The sequence below is a fragment of the Leucoraja erinacea genome, chromosome 16 (genome assembly GCF_028641065.1).
Source record: "Leucoraja erinacea ecotype New England chromosome 16, Leri_hhj_1, whole genome shotgun sequence".
NCBI lineage: Eukaryota > Metazoa > Chordata > Chondrichthyes > Rajiformes > Rajidae > Leucoraja > Leucoraja erinaceus.
In genome coordinates, this window is record NC_073392.1 from 3,154,585 (window position 1) to 3,175,000 (window position 20,416).

General features: G+C 46.6%; 1 protein-coding gene across 3 annotated transcripts in view; it reads left to right on the forward strand.

Moving 5' to 3' along the window:
• The window catches only part of LOC129704464 (filamin-B), a 171,675-nt gene that overhangs the window by 61,545 nt on the left and 89,714 nt on the right, over window positions 1-20,416 (forward strand). For all 3 annotated transcript variants that reach the window (XM_055647559.1, XM_055647560.1, XM_055647561.1), the window contains exons 3-10: window positions 2,279-2,527; window positions 7,567-7,664; window positions 14,231-14,378; window positions 14,479-14,597; window positions 15,392-15,469; window positions 18,031-18,193; window positions 18,966-19,160; window positions 20,067-20,204. In XM_055647559.1, the coding sequence (XP_055503534.1) occupies window positions 2,279-2,527; window positions 7,567-7,664; window positions 14,231-14,378; window positions 14,479-14,597; window positions 15,392-15,469; window positions 18,031-18,193; window positions 18,966-19,160; window positions 20,067-20,204 (1,188 nt within the window). The remainder of the gene's footprint in view (window positions 1-2,278; window positions 2,528-7,566; window positions 7,665-14,230; window positions 14,379-14,478; window positions 14,598-15,391; window positions 15,470-18,030; window positions 18,194-18,965; window positions 19,161-20,066; window positions 20,205-20,416) is intronic.

Below are 20,416 nucleotides of genomic sequence, written 5' to 3' on the forward strand. Positions count from 1 at the left end.
AGTGTTAGTGTGCGGGGATCGCTGGTGGGCATGGGCTCGGTGGGCCGAAGGGCCTGCTTTCGTGCCGTATCTCTAAACTAATATCACATTCCAGCTTTTGGAGAATAATCGGTGTACTACTCATGTTTTGAGCTGAATAGGAGCCATTGATAAGGACTATTATTGTTGAGACTTCTAGTGTCTGTGTTATGATACGGTTATTCCCAGAAGGAGGCCCCAACATTTTAAGTGCTGCTTTTTAAAAAATCACCATGTGGGACAGGCCCTTTAGATTTAGCTCTTGGGGCTAACGAAATCGAGGGATATGGGAAGAAAGCAGGATTCTGGAAGATCAGCCATGATCATATTGAATGGCGGTGCTGGCTCAAAGGGCCGAAAGGGCTACTCCTGCACCTATTTTCTATGTATCGAACTGTGACTAAGATCATCTGACCTGTCTACAAGAACGATGTTGACCTGATTGCAACTTTGTGGCACGCATTTACATTTACATTAGGAAGCAGAATCTTCTCAAACATAGATCAAGGCCAAATGTGCTGCTTGTGGATCAAACACATAATATTGTCCTTGGTGTGATTATGTTTAACAAGCGTTCTAAGGCTGGATTTTAAACCTTTGCAAATGGTAATACTTTGTGTCCGTCTAAATTTAGTTTGGTAGTATATAAAACACAAGTAAACGCACCTGCTGGCCATTACAAATAAGAGGCCAGGTTTTCAAGTGTAATTTTCCACCTTGCTTTTGGCTATTTCCCAAAATAACCATAATTTTGTCGTTTAAAAGAATTTCTGAAAGCCCACGAGACATTAGTTAACAAAGCACATGTCAGTTTTGGTTTCAGTGGAAATATTTGAAGACGGTACTTTACCTGCAAGAGCAGTACTCGCATGGAGGGGCGGGGTGAAAACTGCGCCTGCTGGGCCATTATTATCAAACTCATTCTTTAAACAATGGCCTGGATAAATATTGCGACATGACTCATCGTTACAGCGGAAGACTTGTGTCTTAGTGGAGAGGGGCAAAGTTTAAAGGAGATGTATTGTACAGGGCCCCAGTGAGACCACACCTGGAGTATTGTGTGCAGTTTTGGTCCCCTTCAAAAATCCTTTATAACAAGAGGAGTCGAGTACAGGAGCAAAGAGGTCCTTCTGCAGTTGTACAGAGCCCTAGTGAGACCGCACCTGGAGTATTGTGTGCAGTTTTGGTCCCCTAATTTGAAGAAGGACATTCTTGCTATTGAGGGAGTGCAGCGTAGGTTCACCAGGTTAATTCCCGGGATGGCGGGACTGTCATATGCTGAGAAGAATGGAGCGGCTGGGCTTGTACACTCTGGAGTTTAGAAGGATGAGAGGGTACTTCATTGAAACATATAAGATTGTTAAGGGCTTGGACACACTAGAGGCAGGAAACATGTTCCCAATGTTGGGGGAGTCCAGAACCAGAGGCCACACAGTTTAAGAATAAGGGGTAAGCCATTTAGAACGGAGACGAGGAAACACTTTTTCTCACAGAGAGTTGTGAGTCTGTGGAATTCTCTGCCTCAGAGGGCGGTGGAGGCCGATTCTCTGGATACTTTCAAGAGAGAGCTAGATAGGGCTCTTAAAGATAGTGGAGTCAGGGGATATGGGGAGAAGGCAGGAACGGGGTACTGATTGGGGATGGTCAGCCATGATCACATTGTATGGCGGTGTAGCAACATTTTTTTGTCGCTGCTGTATTTTGAAACGTTCAAAATCTTTTGGCGACCCTGATATGAAGCCGGCAGTCGCCAAAAAAATCGCCAAGTGGGATAGGCCCTTTAGTGGGACAGGTGAGGGAGGAGAAATTTCTTTAGCCAGAGGGTGGTGAATCTGTGGAATTCTTTGCCACAAAACTCCCATGGATATTTTTAAGGCAGAGATAGACATGTTCTTGATTAGTACATGTCAGAGGATGTTTCCACTAATGGGAGAGTCTATGACTCGAGTCCATAGCCTCAGAATTAAAGGATGTTCCTTTAAGAAGGAGATGAGGAGAAATCTCTTTAGTCAGAGGGTGGTGAATCTGTGGAATTATTTCACACAGCCGGCTGTGGAGGTCAAGTCAGTGGATATTTTTAATTATTTTAGTTAGATAGATTCTTGATTAGTATGGGTGTAGAAGGCAGGGGAATGGGGTTAGGAGGGAGAGATAGATCTGACGTGATTGAATGGGGGTGCAGATTTGATGGGCCGAATGGCCTAATTTATGAGCCTCTCCGTGCCCTGATTAACTGGTGTCTGTGTTTTTGCTTCTTCAGACAGCAAGGCGATTGTGGACGGAAACCTGAAGCTCATCCTGGGACTAATATGGACGCTGATCCTTCACTACTCCATCTCCATGCCAGTCTGGGACGACGAGGGAGCTGAAGATGCCAAGAAGCAGACGCCCAAGCAGCGTCTGCTGGGCTGGATTCAGAACAAGCTGCCCGACTTGCCCATCACCAACTTCAGCAAAGACTGGAAAGATGGAAAGGCTCTGGGTGCCTTGGTCGACAGCTGTGCTCCAGGTAGGCAGCTGGTCAAGTTTATTTGCCACATACACATCTGGAGTATTGTGTCCAGTTTTGGTCTCCTAATTTGAGGAAGGACATCCTTGTGATTGAGGCAGTGCAGCGTAGGTTCACGAGATTGATCCCTGGGATGGCGGGACTGTCATGTGAGGAAAGATTGAAAGGACTAGGCTTGTATTCACTGGAGTTTAGAAGGATGAGGGGGGGGGGGGATCGTATAGAAACATATAAAATTATAAAAGGACTGGACAAGCTAGATGCAGGAAATGTCCCGAGTTCAGAACCAGGGCCCACACACAGTCTTAGAATAAAGGGGAGGCCATTTAAGACTGAGGTGAGAAAAAACTTTTTCACCCAGAGAGTTGTGAATTTGTGGAATTCCCTGCCACAGAGGGCAATAGAGGCCAAGTCACTGGATGGATTTAAGAGAGAGTTAGATAGAGTTCTAGGGGCTAGTGGAGTCAAGGGATATGGGGAGAAGGCAGGCACGGGTTATTGATTGGGGACAATCAGCCATGATCACATTGAATGGCGGTGCAGGCTCGACGGGCCGAACGGCCTCCTCCTGCACCTATTGTCTATGTTTCTACGAGGTGTGCAGTGAAATGAAAAGTGGCAATGCTCGCGGATTGTGCAAAAAATCAAACAAACAAACTACAAACAGAATGGAACAGAATCACGTATTCCCATATTACATATTTGAGGGAGGGAAGAAAAAAGGGAAAAAAACAACAATTTAAAAAAGATGCCACACGGCAGTAGAATGGTTCAGTAAATTTAGTCAAAAATGCTTGAGAAACTCAGCGGATGCGGCAGCATCTATGGAGCGAAGGAAATAGGCAACGTTTCGGGCCGAAACCCTTTGGGTTTCGGCCCGAAAGGTTGCCTATTTCCCAAGGGTTTCGGCCCGAAACGTTGCCTGTTTCCTTCGCTCCATCGATGCTGCTGCACCCGCTGAGTTTCTCCAGCATTTTTGTCTACTTTCGATTTTCCAGCATCTGCAGTTCCTTCTTAAACACAGTAAAGTTAGTCCCTGGAGAGATAGGAGTTTACAGTCCTAATGGCCTGTGGGAAGAAACTCCTTCTCATCCTCTCCGTTCTCACAGCGTGGCAACGGAGGCGTTTGCCTGGCCATAGCAGCTGGAACAGTCCAACGCTGGGGTGGAAGGGGTCCCTCATGATCTTGTTGATCAGGTATCAAACTGGGTGTAGTTAGCCATCCCTGTCACCACAATACCACTGCTACTGCCCTGTTGACCACACCGTGCTGGACAAACTCCACACACGCTGCCTGACCCGCTGGATTCCTCCAGCACTTTGTGTCCTCCTCGAGATAGACAATAGACAATAGGTGCAGGAGGAGGCCATTCGGCCCTTCGAGCCAGCACCGCCATTCAATATGATGATGGCTGATCATCCCCAATCAGTACCCCGTTCCTGCCTTCTCCCCATATCCCCTGACTCCGCTATCTTTAAGAGCCCCATCTAGCTCTCTCTTGAAAGTGTCCAGAGAACCGGCCTCCATCGCCCTATGGGGCAGTAAATTCCACAGACTCACAACTCTTCTGTGAGAAAAAGATTACAGCTTCTGCAGTCTCTTGGGTCTCCAATTCTTCATAAATCTTCACACGTGATAGTAGCAGAATTAGGCCATTCGGCCCATCAAGTCTACTCCGCCATTCAATCATGGTTGATCTAACTCTCCCTCCTAACCCCATTCTCCTGCCTTCTCCCCATAACCCCTAACACACGCACTAATCAATAATCTATCTATCTCTGCCTTAAAAATATCCATTGACTTGGCCTCCACTGCCGTCTGTGGCAAAGAATTCCGCAGATTGGCCACCCTCTGACTGAAGAAATTCTTCCTCATCTCCTTCGTAAAGGAACACCCTTTCATTCTGAGGCTGTGACCTCTGGTCCTAGACTCTCCCACTAGTGTAAACATCCTCTCCATCCAACTGTGCGGATTACCCGCTTCTGAGCAAGAGACAGTAACACCTGCAACTGATTGTGGAAAAGTGGTGCGATCAGTTCTGATGTTAGTGTTCCGATATTAATTAGACATAGTTATGTAATCAAACATAGAACCTGGAAGAGTACAGCACAGGAACAGGCCATTCGGCCCACAATATCCGTGTTGTACATGCTGCCCAGCTGAACTTCAAATTGGGTGGATGGTGGGATAAATGAATGTCTAAAATCTGTCCTTGGGTTAAACCAATTATTTGGTGTCTATTAACTTTCAAGAGTTCACAAGATATGGTTGTACTAGGTTTAAATTGTACTAGATTTAGTTTAGACAAACAGCATGGGAAAAGGCCTGTCGGCCCACCAAGTCCATGTTCACCACCAATCCCCCATTCGTGCTAGTTCTACATTATCCCACTTTCCCACACACTGCACCCTAGGGGCAATTTACCAGAGGCCATTTAACCTACAAACCCGCACGTCTTTAGAATGTGGGAGGAAACGCACGCGGCCACAGGGAAAATATACCAAGACAGCACCCGTGGTCAGGATCGAACCTGGGCCTCTGGTGCTGTGAGGCAGTGGTTCTACCCACTGTGCCACTGTGTCACCCACCAGGTTGATGCTAATTCTAGATTGTGGAATAGTTGTGTACAGATACTGCTGTAACTATACCTGTGTACCTGATAGTGTACCTGATAGTGTCATCATTCCATGTGTGTGTGTGCCCGATGGTATCATCATTCTATGTGTGTGTGTGCCCGATAGTGTCATCATTCTATGTGTGTGTGAGCCCGATGGTATCATCATTCTATGTGTGTGTGTGCCCGATAGTGTCATCATTCTATGTGTGTGTGAGCCCGATGGTGTCATCATTCTATGTGTGTGTACCTGATGGTGTCATCATTCAATGTGTGTGTACCTGATGGTGTCATCATTCAATGTGTGTGTACCTGTTAGTGTCATCATTCTATGTGTGTGTGTGCCCGATGGTGTGATCATTTTATGTGTGTGTGTGCCCGATGGTGTCATCATTCTATGTGTGTGTGTGTGTGTGTGTGTGTGTGTGTGTGTGTGTGTGTGTGTGTGTGTGCCCGATGGTGTCATCATTCTATGTGTGTGTGTGCCCGATAGTGTCATCATTCCATGTGTGTGTGTGCCCGATGGTGTCATCATTCTATGTGTGTGTGTGCCCGATGGTGTCATCATTCTATGTGTGTGTGTGTGTGTGTGTGTGTGTGTGTGTGTGTGTGTGTGTGTGTGTGTGTGCCCGATGGTGTCATCATTCTATGTGTGTTTGTACCTGATGGTGTCATCATTCTATGTGTGTGTGTGCCCGATGGTGTCATCATTCTATGTGTGTGTGCCCGATGGTGTCATCATTCTATGTGTGTTTGTACCTGATGGTGTCATCATTCTATGTGTGTGTACCTGATGGTGTGTTCATTCTATGTGTGTTTGTGCCTGATGGTGTCATCATTCTATGTGTGTTTGTACCTGATAGTGTCATCATTCAATGTGTGTGTACCTGATGGTGTCATCATTCTATGTGTGTGTGCCCGATGGTGTCATCATTCAATGTGTGTGTACCTGATGGTGTCATCATTCAATGTGTGTGTACCTGATGGTGTCATCATTCTATGTGTGTTTGTACCTGATAGTGTCATCATTCAATGTGTGTGTGCCCGATGGTGTGTGTTCATTCTATGTGTGTGTGTGTGCCCGATGGTGTCATCATTCAATGTGTGTGTACCTGATGGTGTCATCATTCTATGTGTGTTTGTACCTGATAGTGTCATCATTCAATGTGTGTGTGCCCGATGGTGTTATCATCATTCAATGTGTGTGTGCCCGATGGTGTCATCATTCTATGTGTGCGTGTGCCCGATGGTGTCATCATCATTCAATGTGTGTGTACCCGATGGTGTCATCATTCTATGTGTGTGTACCTGATGGTGTCATCATTCTATGTGTGTTTGTACCTGATAGTGTCATCATTCTATGTGTGTGTGCCCGATGGTGTCATCATTCAATGTGTGTGTGCCCGATGGTGTCATCATTCTATGTGTGTGTGTGTGCCCGATGGTGTCATCATTCAATGTGTGTGTGCCCGATGGTGTCATCATTCTATGTGTGTGTGTGTGCCCGATGGTGTCATCATTCAATGTGTGTGTACCTGATGGTGTCATCATTCTGTGTGTTTTTGTTCCTGATGGTGTCATCATTCAATGTGTGTGTGCCCGATGGTGTCATCATCATTCAATGTGTGTGTGCCCGATGGTGTCATCATTCTATGTGTGTGTGTGTGTGCCCGATGGTGTCATCATTCAATGTGTGTGTGTACCTGATGGTGTCATCATTCTATGTGTGTGTGCCCGATGGTGTCATCATTCTATGTGTGTGTGTGTGCCCGATGGTGTCATCATTCTATGTGTGTGTGTACCTGATAGTGTCATCATTCAATGTGTGTGTGCCTGATGGTGTCATCATTCTATGTGTGTGTACCTGATGGTGTCATCATTCTATGTGTGTGTGTGTGTGCCCGATGGTGTCATCATTCTATGTGTGTGTGTGTACCTGATGGTGTCATCATTCTATGTGTGTGTACCTGATGGTGTCATCATTCTATGTGTGTGTGCGCGATGGTGTCATCATTCTATGTGTGTGTGTGTGCCCGATGGTGTCATCACTCTATGTGTGTGTGCCCGATGGTGTCATCATTCTATGTGTGTGTGTGCCCGATGGTGTCATCATTCTATGTGTGTGTGTACCTGATAGTGTCATCATTCAATGTGTGTGTGCCCGATGGTGTCATCATTCAATGTGTGTGTACCTGATGGTGTCATCATTCTATGTGTGTGTGTGTGCCCGATGGTGTCATCATTCTATGTGTGTGTGTGTACCTGATGGTGTCATCATTCAATGTGTGTGTACCTGATAGTGTCATCATTCAATGTGTGTGTACCTGATGGTGTCATCATTCAATGTGTGTGTACCTGATGGTGTCATCATTCTATGTGTGTGTACCTGATGGTGTCATCATTCAATGCCTTGTTGGCTTCCAGGTTTGTGCCCAGACTGGGAAATTTGGGACACGGCCAAACCAGTGGACAACGCACGTGAGGCGATGCAGCAGGCTGACGACTGGCTGGGAGTGCCCCAGGTAAGCGGCTACACCAAATTTCATTATCATTCACTTGGGGCGACCTGCAACCTCCTACCACCCCCCACGCACGTGTTGAAAACCTTCCTCAACTATGAAGAAATCCCGGCTTAGACTAGACCTGCGACTAAAAAATGATCGATTTTTAAAACGGCAACCTATTTTTAGTCGAGGCCGGTTTTAATCATGATGAAAAAATAGCAGCAACCTAGGTGAAGCCTCGACCACACGGAAACCACTTTCCACCATCAGAGAGAGTGACCAAAACCTCCGGTGACCTCATGGAAACCTTGGGTGGCGGGCAAGGTCACCAGAGGTTGCTGTTTAGGTCTCCTAAGTGGGACAGGGGCTTAAAATGTTACAGATCTTTCAACTCGGTCCTTGTTCACAGATATACTCCTTGTCACTGTGTGGAGTTTTGAGTGGTCCTTTGTTTAACAGCTTGTATGTATGTTACAAAACCTACCTGGATCGTCATTGGGAATCTGCCCTCAGCCATGTCGGCGATTTTGGCGCAGTTTGGAGGGGGCGGGTTTAAAACGCGATTTTTACTAGGCTGTACTAATCGCACATGTTCAGCCTAGTAAATCATTAACGAAAAATCGCTGCAAGACCCGGTCGCAAAAGGTATTATTAGTTTTATAGGCCTCGATAATATAGTTCTAATAGTTTTAAAATTACTGTTTCATTCCGCAACCTCTCGCAGCCCCAGGGTTTTATAGAGCAAACAATTAAAGGTATGTACCTTATTTTTACATTAAATGGGGCATATATATAACCCTATATATCAAGTTATCTATAGCGAGTAGCTCATTTTGGGCTTTTTATATCCCGCAGTATTTTTCTCGGCATTTGAGGGCACTAATCCAGCGCTATGTCTACGTTCTAAACCAGCGCGTTCCACATGAACCCACTAGAAAGCCGATTTAAATGGGCATTTATTTACAGCAATTGAACACTAAATTCCTTCCATTTGGCCTATAAATTAATGTAAATTAGATATAAAAATCATGTTATATTGTGAATTATTTGTGAATAATCTTTGGACACTTAGGCTATTTAAAAATGTTAATCTTTCCTTAAGAAATGGGCTTTTGATTATCCAAGATCACAGCTTTTTTGTAATGTCCATTGAAAATCAATAGGGAACAAGATGCTAATTTCCGAGTATGAAAATGGTCATAACTTTTTTAATACTTGAGATATGAAAGTGAATTTGGTGTCAAATTAAACTTATTGTTATGCTTTATCTGATGGGATAAATTGCAGACTTGATTTTTTTAATCTCAAAATTTTGTAACATTGCTGCAGCTTGCCTTCTGTGTGAAACTATTCATAAGGCTTTCCTAACATGGGCCAGCATCTTGTAATGCCTTCTTCACTGGCTGATCTCCAGCTGGGATCTGGACGTAGTGTTGGTCTTCCACCTCTGCTCCATGTAACATTAACTGGGATTAAAGTGCGGCACTGTTTTAGTTTTGAACCTTCCTCCGACCATCGATCGCCCGCCCACACTAGTTCTATGTGATCCCACTTTCTCATCCACTCCCGACACACCAGGGGCAATTTACAGAGGGCCTGGTTAACCTATAAAATGTGGATGTGGGAAGAGACCGGAGGAAACCCACGTTGTCACTGGGAGAACGTGCAAACTCCACACAGACAGCAGCCGAGGTCGGGATCGAACCCGGGTCTCTGGCGCCGTGAGGCAGCAGCTCTACCTGCTGCGCCACCGTGCCGCCCGTTGTCAATTGCCTCGACCAGAAACGTCACCTATCCATGTTCTCCACAGATGCTGCCTGACCCCGCTGAGTTACTCCAGCACTCTGTGAAACGTCACCTATCCATGTTCTCCACAGATGCTGCCTGACCCGCTGAGTTACTCCAGCACTCTGTGAAACGTCACCTATCCATGTTCTCCACAGATGCTGCCTGACCCGCTGAGTTACTCCAGCACTCTGTGAAACGTCACCTATCCATGTTCTCCACAGATGCTGCCTGACCCACTGAGTTACTCCAGCACTCTGTGAAACGTCACCTATCCATGTTCTCCACAGATGCTGCCTGACCCACTCAGTTATGGTGCAGCAGCATCTATGGAGCTAAGGAAATAGGCAACGTTTCGGGCCGAAATCCTTCTGGAAATAGGCAACGTTTCGGGCCGAAACCCGTAAGGGTTTCGACCCGAAACGTTGCCTATTTCCTTAGCTCCATAGATGCTGCCTGACCCGCTGAGTTACTCCAGCACTCTGTGAAACGTCACCTATCCATGTTCTCCACAGGTGCTGCCTGACCCACTGAGTTACTCCAGCACTCTGTGAAACGTCACCTATCCATGTTCTCCACAGATGCTGCCTGACCCACTGAGTTATTCCAGCACTCTGGGTCTTTTGTCAGTTGTGAATACACGCCTTGTCAATGTGCAAAGTATTAAACACTTTGTTGTTTTAAGTCTTGCTCTGTTCGAAGCTATTCATGTAGGCTTTCCAAACGGGGGGCTATAAACCTTTGAAGCCTTCGCTGGCAGAATTCCAACTTGGCTCCTGGTCAGCTGCTGTTGTTTCACCCGCAACTTTAACTGGAATCAAAGCCCGACACTGCTCGCTGCGGCAGAGGTGCAGTCGTAATGCATCTGGTAGCCGGGTGACAGTGCCTTCCATTTTGCATTCATTTTTGTATTCACCAGGCCATAAGTGATAGGAGCAGAATGAGGCCCTTTTGTCAATTGTGAATAAATGTACTGTATTATTATTAAACTTGAATTCAGATTCAGACTCGAGGACCAGACAAGAGACGACATTACATAAAATATATTGCCTATAAAAACACCTTAAAATACTAATAAAAGCTTAGTAAATTACTTATGAGCATTATAAATTATGTTCAAAAACACATTACATGATTTAAAAGCCACACTAAACAAGAATCTAATCAAGTCCCATTGCACAGTGCTACACAAAAAAGCTGGGGAAACTCGGCGGGTGCAGCAGCATCTATGGAGCGAAGGAAAAAGGCAACGTTTCAGGCCGAAACGTTGCCTTTTTCCTTCGCTCCATAGATGCTGCTGCACCCGCCGAGTTTCCCCAGCATTTTTGTGTACCTTCGATTTTCCAGCATCTGCAGTTCCTTCTTAAACACTAAGTCCCATTGCACCTCTGATTTCTGGATTCCAGAACCAGGGGCCACAGTCTTAGGATAAAGGGGAGGCCATTTAAGACCGAGGTGAGAAAAAAACTTTTTCACCCAGAGAGTTGTGAATTTGTGGAATTCTATGCCACAGAGGGCAGTGGAGGCCAAGTCACTGGATGGATTTAAGAGAGAGTTAGATAGAGCTCTAGGGGCTAGTGGAGTCAAGGGAAATGGGGAGAAGGCAGGCACGGGTTATTGATTGGGGACGATCAGCCATGGTCGCAATGAATGGCGGTGCTGGCTCGAAGGGCCAAATGGCCTCCTCCTGCACCTATTTTCTATGTTTCTATGTTTACAGTGTACTATGTTTACATATTCTGTTGTGCTGCTGCAGGTAAGAATTTTTCATAGCAAAAGGATTTGAGTATAGGAGCAGGGAGGTTCTACTGCAGTTGTACAGGGTCTTGGTGAGACCACACCTGGAGTATTGCGTACAGTTTTGGTCTCCAAATCTGAGGAAGGACATTATTGCCATAGAGGGAGTGCAGAGACGGTTCACCAGACTGATTCCTGGGATGTCAGGACTGTCTTATGAAGAAAGACTGGGATAGACTTGGTTTATACTCTCTAGAATTTAGGAGATTTGAGGGGGGATCTTATAGAAACTTACAAAATTCTTAAGGGGTTGGACAGGCTAGATGCAGGAAGATTGCTCCCGATGTTGGGGAAGTCCAGGACAAGGAGTCACAGCTTAAGGATAAAGGGGAAATCCTTTAAAACCGAGATGAGAAGAACTTTTTTCACACAGAGAGTGGTGAATCTCTGGAACTCTCTGCCACAGAGGGTAGTTGAGGCCAGTTCATTGGCTATATTTAAGAGGGAGTTAGATGTGGTCCTTGTGGCTAAGGGGATCAGGGGGTATGGAGAGAAGGCAGGTACAGGATACTGAGTTGGATGATCACTGAGTTGGATGATGAATGGCGGTGCAGGCTCGAAGGGCCGAATGGCCTACTCCTGCACCTAATTTCTATGTTTCTATAGACACAAAAAGCTGGAGTAACTCAGCGGGACAGGCAGCATCTCTGGAGAGAAGGAATGGGTGACGTTTCGGGTCGAGACCCTTCTTCAGATTGAGTTACTCCAGCAATTTGTGTCTATCTTCGATTTTAAATTAGCATCTGCAGTTCCTTCCTACACTCACCCATGTTATTCCCTGTGTGGGCGCGGAGCGTGGAAAGCAGCTGGTCAGGAGAACCCAGTGAGTGAGCAATTCTTGCTTTAGCTGCTTTGGCAATGTGGAGCATCTTGTACAGAAAATGTTGACAGCCGTTCTTCTGCAATCCCCAAAGTACGGCTCTTTTCCCCAAGTGAATTTGGCCTTTTGCAAGTGTGCTCTCTAATTAATGTTTGAGTCATTAACTTCACTAACAAACATAATACATTTAAACAATGCAATTTAGTGCAAAAAAAAATAAACAAAGTACTGGAATAACTCAGTGGGTTAGACAATAGACAATAGACAATAGCGGGTGAGGCAGCATCTATGGAGCAAAGAAATAGGTGACGTTTAGGGTCTAGACTCTTCAATCTCACCTGCTGTTTCTCCAGCATTTTTGTCTACCTTCGATTTTTTTCCAGCATCTGCAGTTCCTGCTTAGAAACATTTTGAAAATTATTAACTTATTAATAATTAAAAGTCTCATTTTGACCATTTCCTGTCTGCATTGTATACGGATTTTAGAAAAAAACGCTACCATATATTGCTATGATTTTTGGCCATCTTACTCCCAGTCCTTCTCCGTCACCTATTTCCTTCGCTCCATAGATGCTGCCTCACCCGCTGAGTTTCTCCAGCTTTTTTGTCTACCTTTGGCTTTTTTTGCCCGATACCTGTATCGCTGATTTGATCTCATTTTGATCCTGATCGGTAATTTGTAACGAGAGTGAGAATGGGAGCAAAACGAGTAAGGAAGTAATTCAGTATTTATTCTGCCGCTTTGCGACGAATCCCGGAGTAATTGAATGCAGCGGAACAGCCAAAAAACTGAAATTCCATTTTTCATTTCACTGTACATCTTGAATGGGTATGTGACAAATAAAATTGACTTGACTTGAAATCACTTTTTATTTTAAAGTATGTCCAGTTTAAACAACTAAGTAAGTAACTCACTATGTCATGTTGTTACTTGTGGGCGGAGCACCAAGGCAAATTCCTTGTATGTGAATACTTGGCCAATAAACTTATTTACTTACTAACTTTAAACATTTAGGAAGAAACCAAATGCGTTTAAATGTATTTATTGAAACAAATACTTTTTGTGATTTTAATGAAATCATGATTGAATTTGTTGCAGTGATGTGTTTACGCATAGAATGAAAACATAAATTTTAATGGCATTTCCAGAATTTTGAATGGCATTTGCAGTGTTTGATATAGAAACATAGAAACATAGAAAATAGGTGCAGGAGTAGGCCATTCGGCCCTTCGAGCTTGCATCGTCATTCAATATGATCATCCAACTCGGAATCCTGTACCTGCCTTCTCTCCATACCGCCTGATCCCTTTAGCCACAAGGGCACATCTAACTCCCTCTTAAATATAGCCAATGAACTAGCCTCAACTACCTTCTGTGGCAGAGAATTCCAGAGATTTACCACTCTCTGTGTGAAAAATGTTTTCCTCATCTCGGTCCTAAAATATCTCCCCCTTATCCTTAAACTGTGACCCCTTGTTCTGGACTTCCCCAACATCGGGAACAATCTTCCTGCATCTAGCCTGTCCAACCCCTTAAGAATTTTGTAAGTTTCTATAAGACCCCCCCCCCCCCCCCCCCCTCAATCTTCTAAATTCTAGCGAGTACAAACCACTTTCATTTCACTGCACATCTCGTATGTGTATGTGACAAATAAACTTGACTTGACTTGACTTGACTTGACTTGATCTTCTAAATTCTAGCGAGTACTAGCCGAGTCTATCCAGTCTTTCTTCATATGAAAGTCCTGACATCCCAGGAATCAGTCTGGTGAACCTTCTCTGTACTCCCTCTATGGCAAGAATGCCATTCCTCAGATTAGGAGACCAAAACTGTACGCAATACTCCAGGTGTGGTCTCACCAAGGCCCTGTACAACTGCAGTAGAACCTCCCTGCTCCTATACTCAAATACTTATGCATATTGCATATTGATGCTATTTCACAGAAGGTGATGGAGCAGGTTTTCACGGGGAGGGTTCATGGATATGAAAGGTTTAGAGGGATCGGGACCAAATGTGGGCAGATGGGACTAGTGTAGATGGGGCATGTGGGCCGGCATGGATGGGTTGGGCTGAAGGGCCTGTTTTCGTGCTCTCTGACTCGACTAGCAAGCTGCATTGAAGCGTGTGTTTTTGCTGGTGAATTGTGAATGAAAGGCACTTATTGACTGATCTCTCTCCCAGGTGATCACTCCAGAAGAGATCATACACAAGAACGTGGATGAGCAGTCGGTGATGACCTACCTGTCACAGTTCCCCAAGGCCAAGCTGAAGCCTGGAGCCCCATTGAAGCCCAAGCTCAACCCCAAGAAGGCAAGGGCCTACGGTCCAGGTGGGTGTGAAGGTGAAACATCGTAATTGGCACGACACAACGACGCCCGCGTTTACGATCCGTGCTGTAATTGTCAACGCTCCTTGTGTCTCCTCCATAGGAATCGAAGCGGTGGGCAACGTGGTGATGCGCCCGGCCATGTTCACGGTGGAGACCATCAGCGCTGGGCAAGGCGAGGTGATGGTCTTCGTGGACGACCCCGAGGGGCAACGAGAGGAGGTAACGTTCCTGAACGGAGACGGGTTCTGCATGATCACCCATGAATGGCAGTACTGGCTCGAAGGGCCGAATGGCCCACTCCTGCACCTATTTACTATGTTCTATGTTTCTATGCCTTTTCACCATGTCTCCTTCCAGCAGAAAGTAGAATGTGAAATCTCCGGCGGAGCAAATCGTTCTGTGTTTGGCCCATAGCCCTCTAAACATGTCCTATCCATGTACCTGTCTGAATGTGTCTTCAACATTGTGATAGTACGTTGCCTCAACTCCGGCAGCTCGTTCTAGACACCCACCACCTTTTGTGGGTGAAACGAAAAGTTGGCCCTCACCTTCCTATTAAATCTTCCCCACCCCTCCACTCACCTTAATCAGACGATAGACAATAGGTGCAGGGGTAGACCATTCGGTCTTTCTCATTCAATGTGATCATGGCTGATCATCCCCAATCAGTACCCCGTTCCTGCCTTCTCCCCATATCCCCTGACTCCGCTATCTTTAAGAGTCCTATCTAGCTCTCTCTTGAAAGTATCCAGAGAACTGGCCTCCACCGCCCTCTGAGGCAGAGAATTCCACAGACTCACCACTCTCTGTGAGAAAAAATAATTGTTGTGGTTTACGTGACTTGAGAGGAACTGGGGAGGGGGGGAGGGGGGAGGGGGGGGGGGGGCTAAATGTTTGCTGCTGATGCTTCATGCTTTAGCCTCCTTCCCAGCGTATCCTTCTGAATGATCTGACTGGGGGATGAGGAGTCGGGAAGTTGTCCGGGTTTAAAACCTCTTTGTATTCCCACCCAGGCCAAGGTGACCAACAACAATGACAAGAACAAGACCTACTCTGTGGTTTATGTGGCCAAGGTCGCTGGTCCTCACAAGGTTAGTGCTCAAGTTCAAGTTCCATTTATTGTCACATACACCAACTGGTGCAGTGAAATGTGAGTGACCATGCAGACACACAAGATACAAGATTCAAGATACAATTTAATTGTCATTGGGGACCCCTTGAGGTACAAACAAAATGCCGTTTCCGCAGCCATACATTACAAACAAATAGACCCAAGACACAACATAATTTACATAAACATCCATCACATTGCTGTGATGGAAGGCCAAAAAAACTTATCTCTCCACTGCACTCCCCCCTCCCCCATGCCCGATGTCAAAGTCAAAGCCCCCGGCTGGCGATGGCGATTGTCCCGCGGCCATTAAAGCCACGCTGGGTGATGCGAGGTCGCACACCGGGTCTTGATGTTAGAGCCCCCGGCGTGCGCTCGCAGAGTCCCGCGGCCATTCCAAGCCGCGCGGGGCGGTGATGTCAGGCCCCGCTCCAGGAGCTCTTCGACCCCACAACTCGGGCGGGAGAAGTCGCCGTTGCGGGAGCCCTGAAAAGCGGTCTCCCTCCAGGGACCCACGGGCTCCCGGTGCCGCCATCCGCCAGACCCGCAGTTGCAGCCTCCGAATCTCCGGAGGTCGGGCCGCAGCAGCGCTCCAACACCGCTCCACCACCGCTCCGGACTCGGCCAGCTCCGCAACGCCACAAATATAAAATAAACACAACACTATAGAATTTAACACGAACATGAAAACCATATGTTGCTCTTGCTCCCCTTGTAGGTTTGGGTTGATTAATGTCACATGTACGGTGAAACACTCAAACCCCTGTCCCACTGTACCAGTTCATTCCAAGAGCTCTCCCAAGTTTAAAAAAAAAAGAATCAAACTCGTGGTAAGCACGGAGAATGAACGTAGCGGGTGCATCGGAGCTCGGGGACGTCTCTTAGCGGCTCTTAGCGCTAACGGCAGGTACTCGGGAAGACTCGCTAACGGTAGGTAAACACGGGAAGACTCGTGAAGATTTTTCAACATGTTGAAAATGTCCACGAGAGCCCCGAGTACCGACGAGCGGCCATTACCGTAAATCTCCGAGTTCGAATCAGGGTAAACTCGGGAGAACTCTTGGAATGAACTCGTACCGTGGGACAGGGGTTTTAGTTCTGCATGCTGTCCAAACAGATCAGATATTAAACGCTACAATCTCCAAATAGGCTCTGGACTATTTAGAGTTGGGGACATTATTTCTGACTTTGCACCACTATTGTCTATTTATTTGTGTGTTTTTTATAACGACTGAAGTTCTTTTGTTGTTTATTAGGGGTTTTTACAGAGTACTCGACTTACCGTATAGTGAAAGGCCAGGATAGAGTGGATGTGGACAGGATGTTTTCACTGGTGGGAGAGTCCAGGACTAGAGGTCTCAGAATTAAAGGACGTTCCTTTAAGAAGGAGATGAGGAGGAATTTCTTTAGTCAAAGGGTGGTGAATCTGTGGAATTCTTTGCCACAGAACGTAGTTTGTACGTTCTCCCCGTGACCTGCGTGGGTTTTCTCCGAGATCTTCAGTTTCCCCCCACACTCCAAAGACGTGCAGGTTTGTAGGTTAATTGGCTTTGGTGTATGTGTAAATTGTCCCCAGTGTGTGTAGGATAGTGTTAATGTGCGGGGATCGCTGGTCGGCGCGGACTCGGTGTCTTGATTAGTGCGGGTGTCAGGGGTTATGGGGAGAAGTCAGGAGAATGGGGTTAGGAGGGAGAGATAGATCAGCCGTGATAGAGTGGATGTGGAGAGGTGACAAAAAACTTTTTCACCCAGAGAGTTGTGAATTTGTGGAATTCCCTGCCACAAGGACATCCTTGTGATTGAGGCAGTGCAGCGTAGGTTCACGAGATTGATCCCTGGGATGGCGGGACTGTCATACGAGGAAAGATTGAAAAGACAAGGCTTGTATTTACTGGAGTTTAGAAGGATGAGGGGGATATCTTATAGAAACATATAAAATTATAAAAGGACTGGACAAGCTAGATGCAGGAAAAATGTTCCCAATGTTGGGCGAGTCCAGAACCAGGGGCCACACAGTCTTAGAATAAAGGGGAGGTCATTTAAGACTTTTTCACCCAGAGAGTTGTGAATTTGTGGAATTCCCTGCCACAGAGGGCAGTGAAGGCCAAATCACTGGATGGATTTAAGAGAGAGTTAGATAGAACTCTAGGGGCTAGTGGAGTCGAGGGATATGGGGAGAAGGCAGGCACGGGTTACTGATAGGGGACGATCAGCCATGATCACAATGAATGGCGGTGCTGGCTCGAAGGGCCGAATGGCCTCCTCCTGCACCTATTTTCTATGTTTCTGTGTTTCTATGATTGAATGTCGGAGTATAACGGTCTAATTCTGCTCGTATCGTGTATGAACGATGTTGACATATGCGTTGCGGTGTCGCAAGTAAGATTTTTGTTCTGTTTTGGGACCAATGATGATAAAAAGCTCTTTGTCTTGACTTGAAATTTGGGTCCTTTGGTCGTCTGGAGTGGGTGGGTGCTGGGCAACCGATCTCCGAACCGTGTGTTTCCGATCCCATCACCGGCGTTGTGCGTTACTTCCCAGATCACCGTCCTGTTTGCCGGGCAGCACATCTCCAAGAGTCCGTTCGAAGTCCACATTGAAAAGGCTCACGGTGACGCCAGCAAGGTGACGGCACGAGGCCCCGGCCTGGAATCTTCCGGAAACTTCGCCAACAAGCCCACCTACTTCGACATTTACACCGCAGGTAAAGGCAGGGAATCCGAGGCTGGGGGAGGAAATGAGCACGCAAGGTCATAAGGCCATTCGGCCCGTCAAGTCCACCCTGCCATTCAATCGTGGCTGATCTATCTCTCCCTCCTAACCCCATTCATTCCCCTGCCTTCTACACCCGTACTAATCAAGAATCTATCTATCTCCGCCTTAAAAATATCCACTGACTTGTGGCCTCCACAGCCGTCTGTGGCAAAGAATTCCACAGATTCACCACCCTCTGACTAAAGAAATTTCTCCTCATCTCCTTCCTAAAGGAACATCCTTTAATTTTGAGGCTGTGACCTCTTGTCCTAGACTCTCCCACTGGTGGAAACATCCTCTCTATCCAAGCCATTCACTGTTCTGTGTGTGTACATCTGTGTAAATCTCTCCTTTGTTCCACTGTAGACGTACTGTTGACATGCGTTGAATTCTCCAATTTTCGGTCATCCCTGCAACCTACGTCATAGACTATAGACAATAGGTGCAGGAGGAGGCCATTCGGCCCTTCGAGCCAGCACCGCCATTCAATGTGATCATGGTTGATCATCCCCAATCAGTACCCCGTTCCTGCCTTCTCCCCATATCCCCTGACTCCACTATCTTTAAGAGCCCTATCAAGCTCTCTCTTGAAAGTATCCAGAGAACCGGCCTCCACCGCCCTCTGAGGCAGAGAATTCCACAGACTCACAACTCTCTGTGTGAAAAAGTGTTTCCTTGTCTCTGTACTAAATTGCTTATTCCTTATTCTTTTTCCCCCCAAGGTGCTGGTGTTGGCATTGTCGAGGTGGTGATTGTGGATTCACTGGGACAGAACACTCAGGTGACGATCGAGGACAAGGGCAACAACACGTATCGGTGCAGCTACAAGCCCGTGCAGCCCGGACACCACACCATCAGGATTATGTTTGCCGATTCACCCATCCCCAAGAGCCCGTACACCATCAACATCGGTGATGGTACGTGACATGCTGCTGTCTGTAATTAAACAAATGGTGCCTGTGTCAGCAAACACGAAAATGCCAGCTACCAGCTCGGAAACCTGTGCCTATGCAATATTCCTCCCCCCCCCCCCCCCCCCCCCACCACAAACTCACCTCTCTTAAAATATTTTTTTTTTTAGTTCTGTTTATAGATACAGTGCGGACTCAGGCCCTTCGGCCCACCGAGTCCATGCTGACCAGCGATCCCCGCACACTAACACTAACCTACATACACCAGGAACACACTAACACTAACCTACACACACCAGGGGCACACTAACACTAATCTACACACACCAGGAACACACTAACACTATCCTACACACACCAGGAACACACTAACACTAACCTACACACACTAGGAACACACTAGCACTATCCTACACACACCAGGAACACACTAACACTATCCTACACACACTAGGAACACACTAACACTATCCTACACACACCAGGAACACACTAACACTATCCTACACACACTAGGAACACACTAACACTATCCTACACACACCAGGAACACACTAACACTAACCTACACACACTAGGAACACACTAACACTATCCTACACACACCAGGAACACACTAACACTATCCTACACACACCAGGGACACACTAACCTACACACAGTAGGGACACACTAACACTATCCTACACACACCAGGAACACACTAACACTATCCTACACACACCAGGGACACACTAACCTACACACAGTAGGGACACACTAACACTAATCTACACACACTAGGGACACACTAACAAACACTATCCTACACACACCAGGGACACACTAGCACTAACCTACACACACTAGGGACAATTGTTTACAATGCCTCTTGTTGATCTGGTTGTACTTTCTCCTTGTTTCCCGTTGCAGCTTGCAATCCCGGTGCGTGTCGGGCCTCAGGGCGAGGACTGCAACCCAAGGGACTGCGGATTCACCAGGTGGCCGAATTCAGAGTCCACACCAAAGGCGCTGGAAGTGGGGAGCTCAAAGTGGTGTTGAAGGGGCCAAGTACGTTTGACAAGAGCATGTTCTTTGGCACGGATCCGTCCCCATGTTCCTGACCTAACCCCTGCCATTGTATCCGCTGGATCATTAATGGTGCGAGCTACAGTCAATAAACAGAGTCACTTTAGGTTTTCACGTGACTACACAGCACGGCGGTGCAGCTGGTAGTGCCGCTGCCTCACGGCGCCAGTGACCCGCGACCCATCCCGACCTCG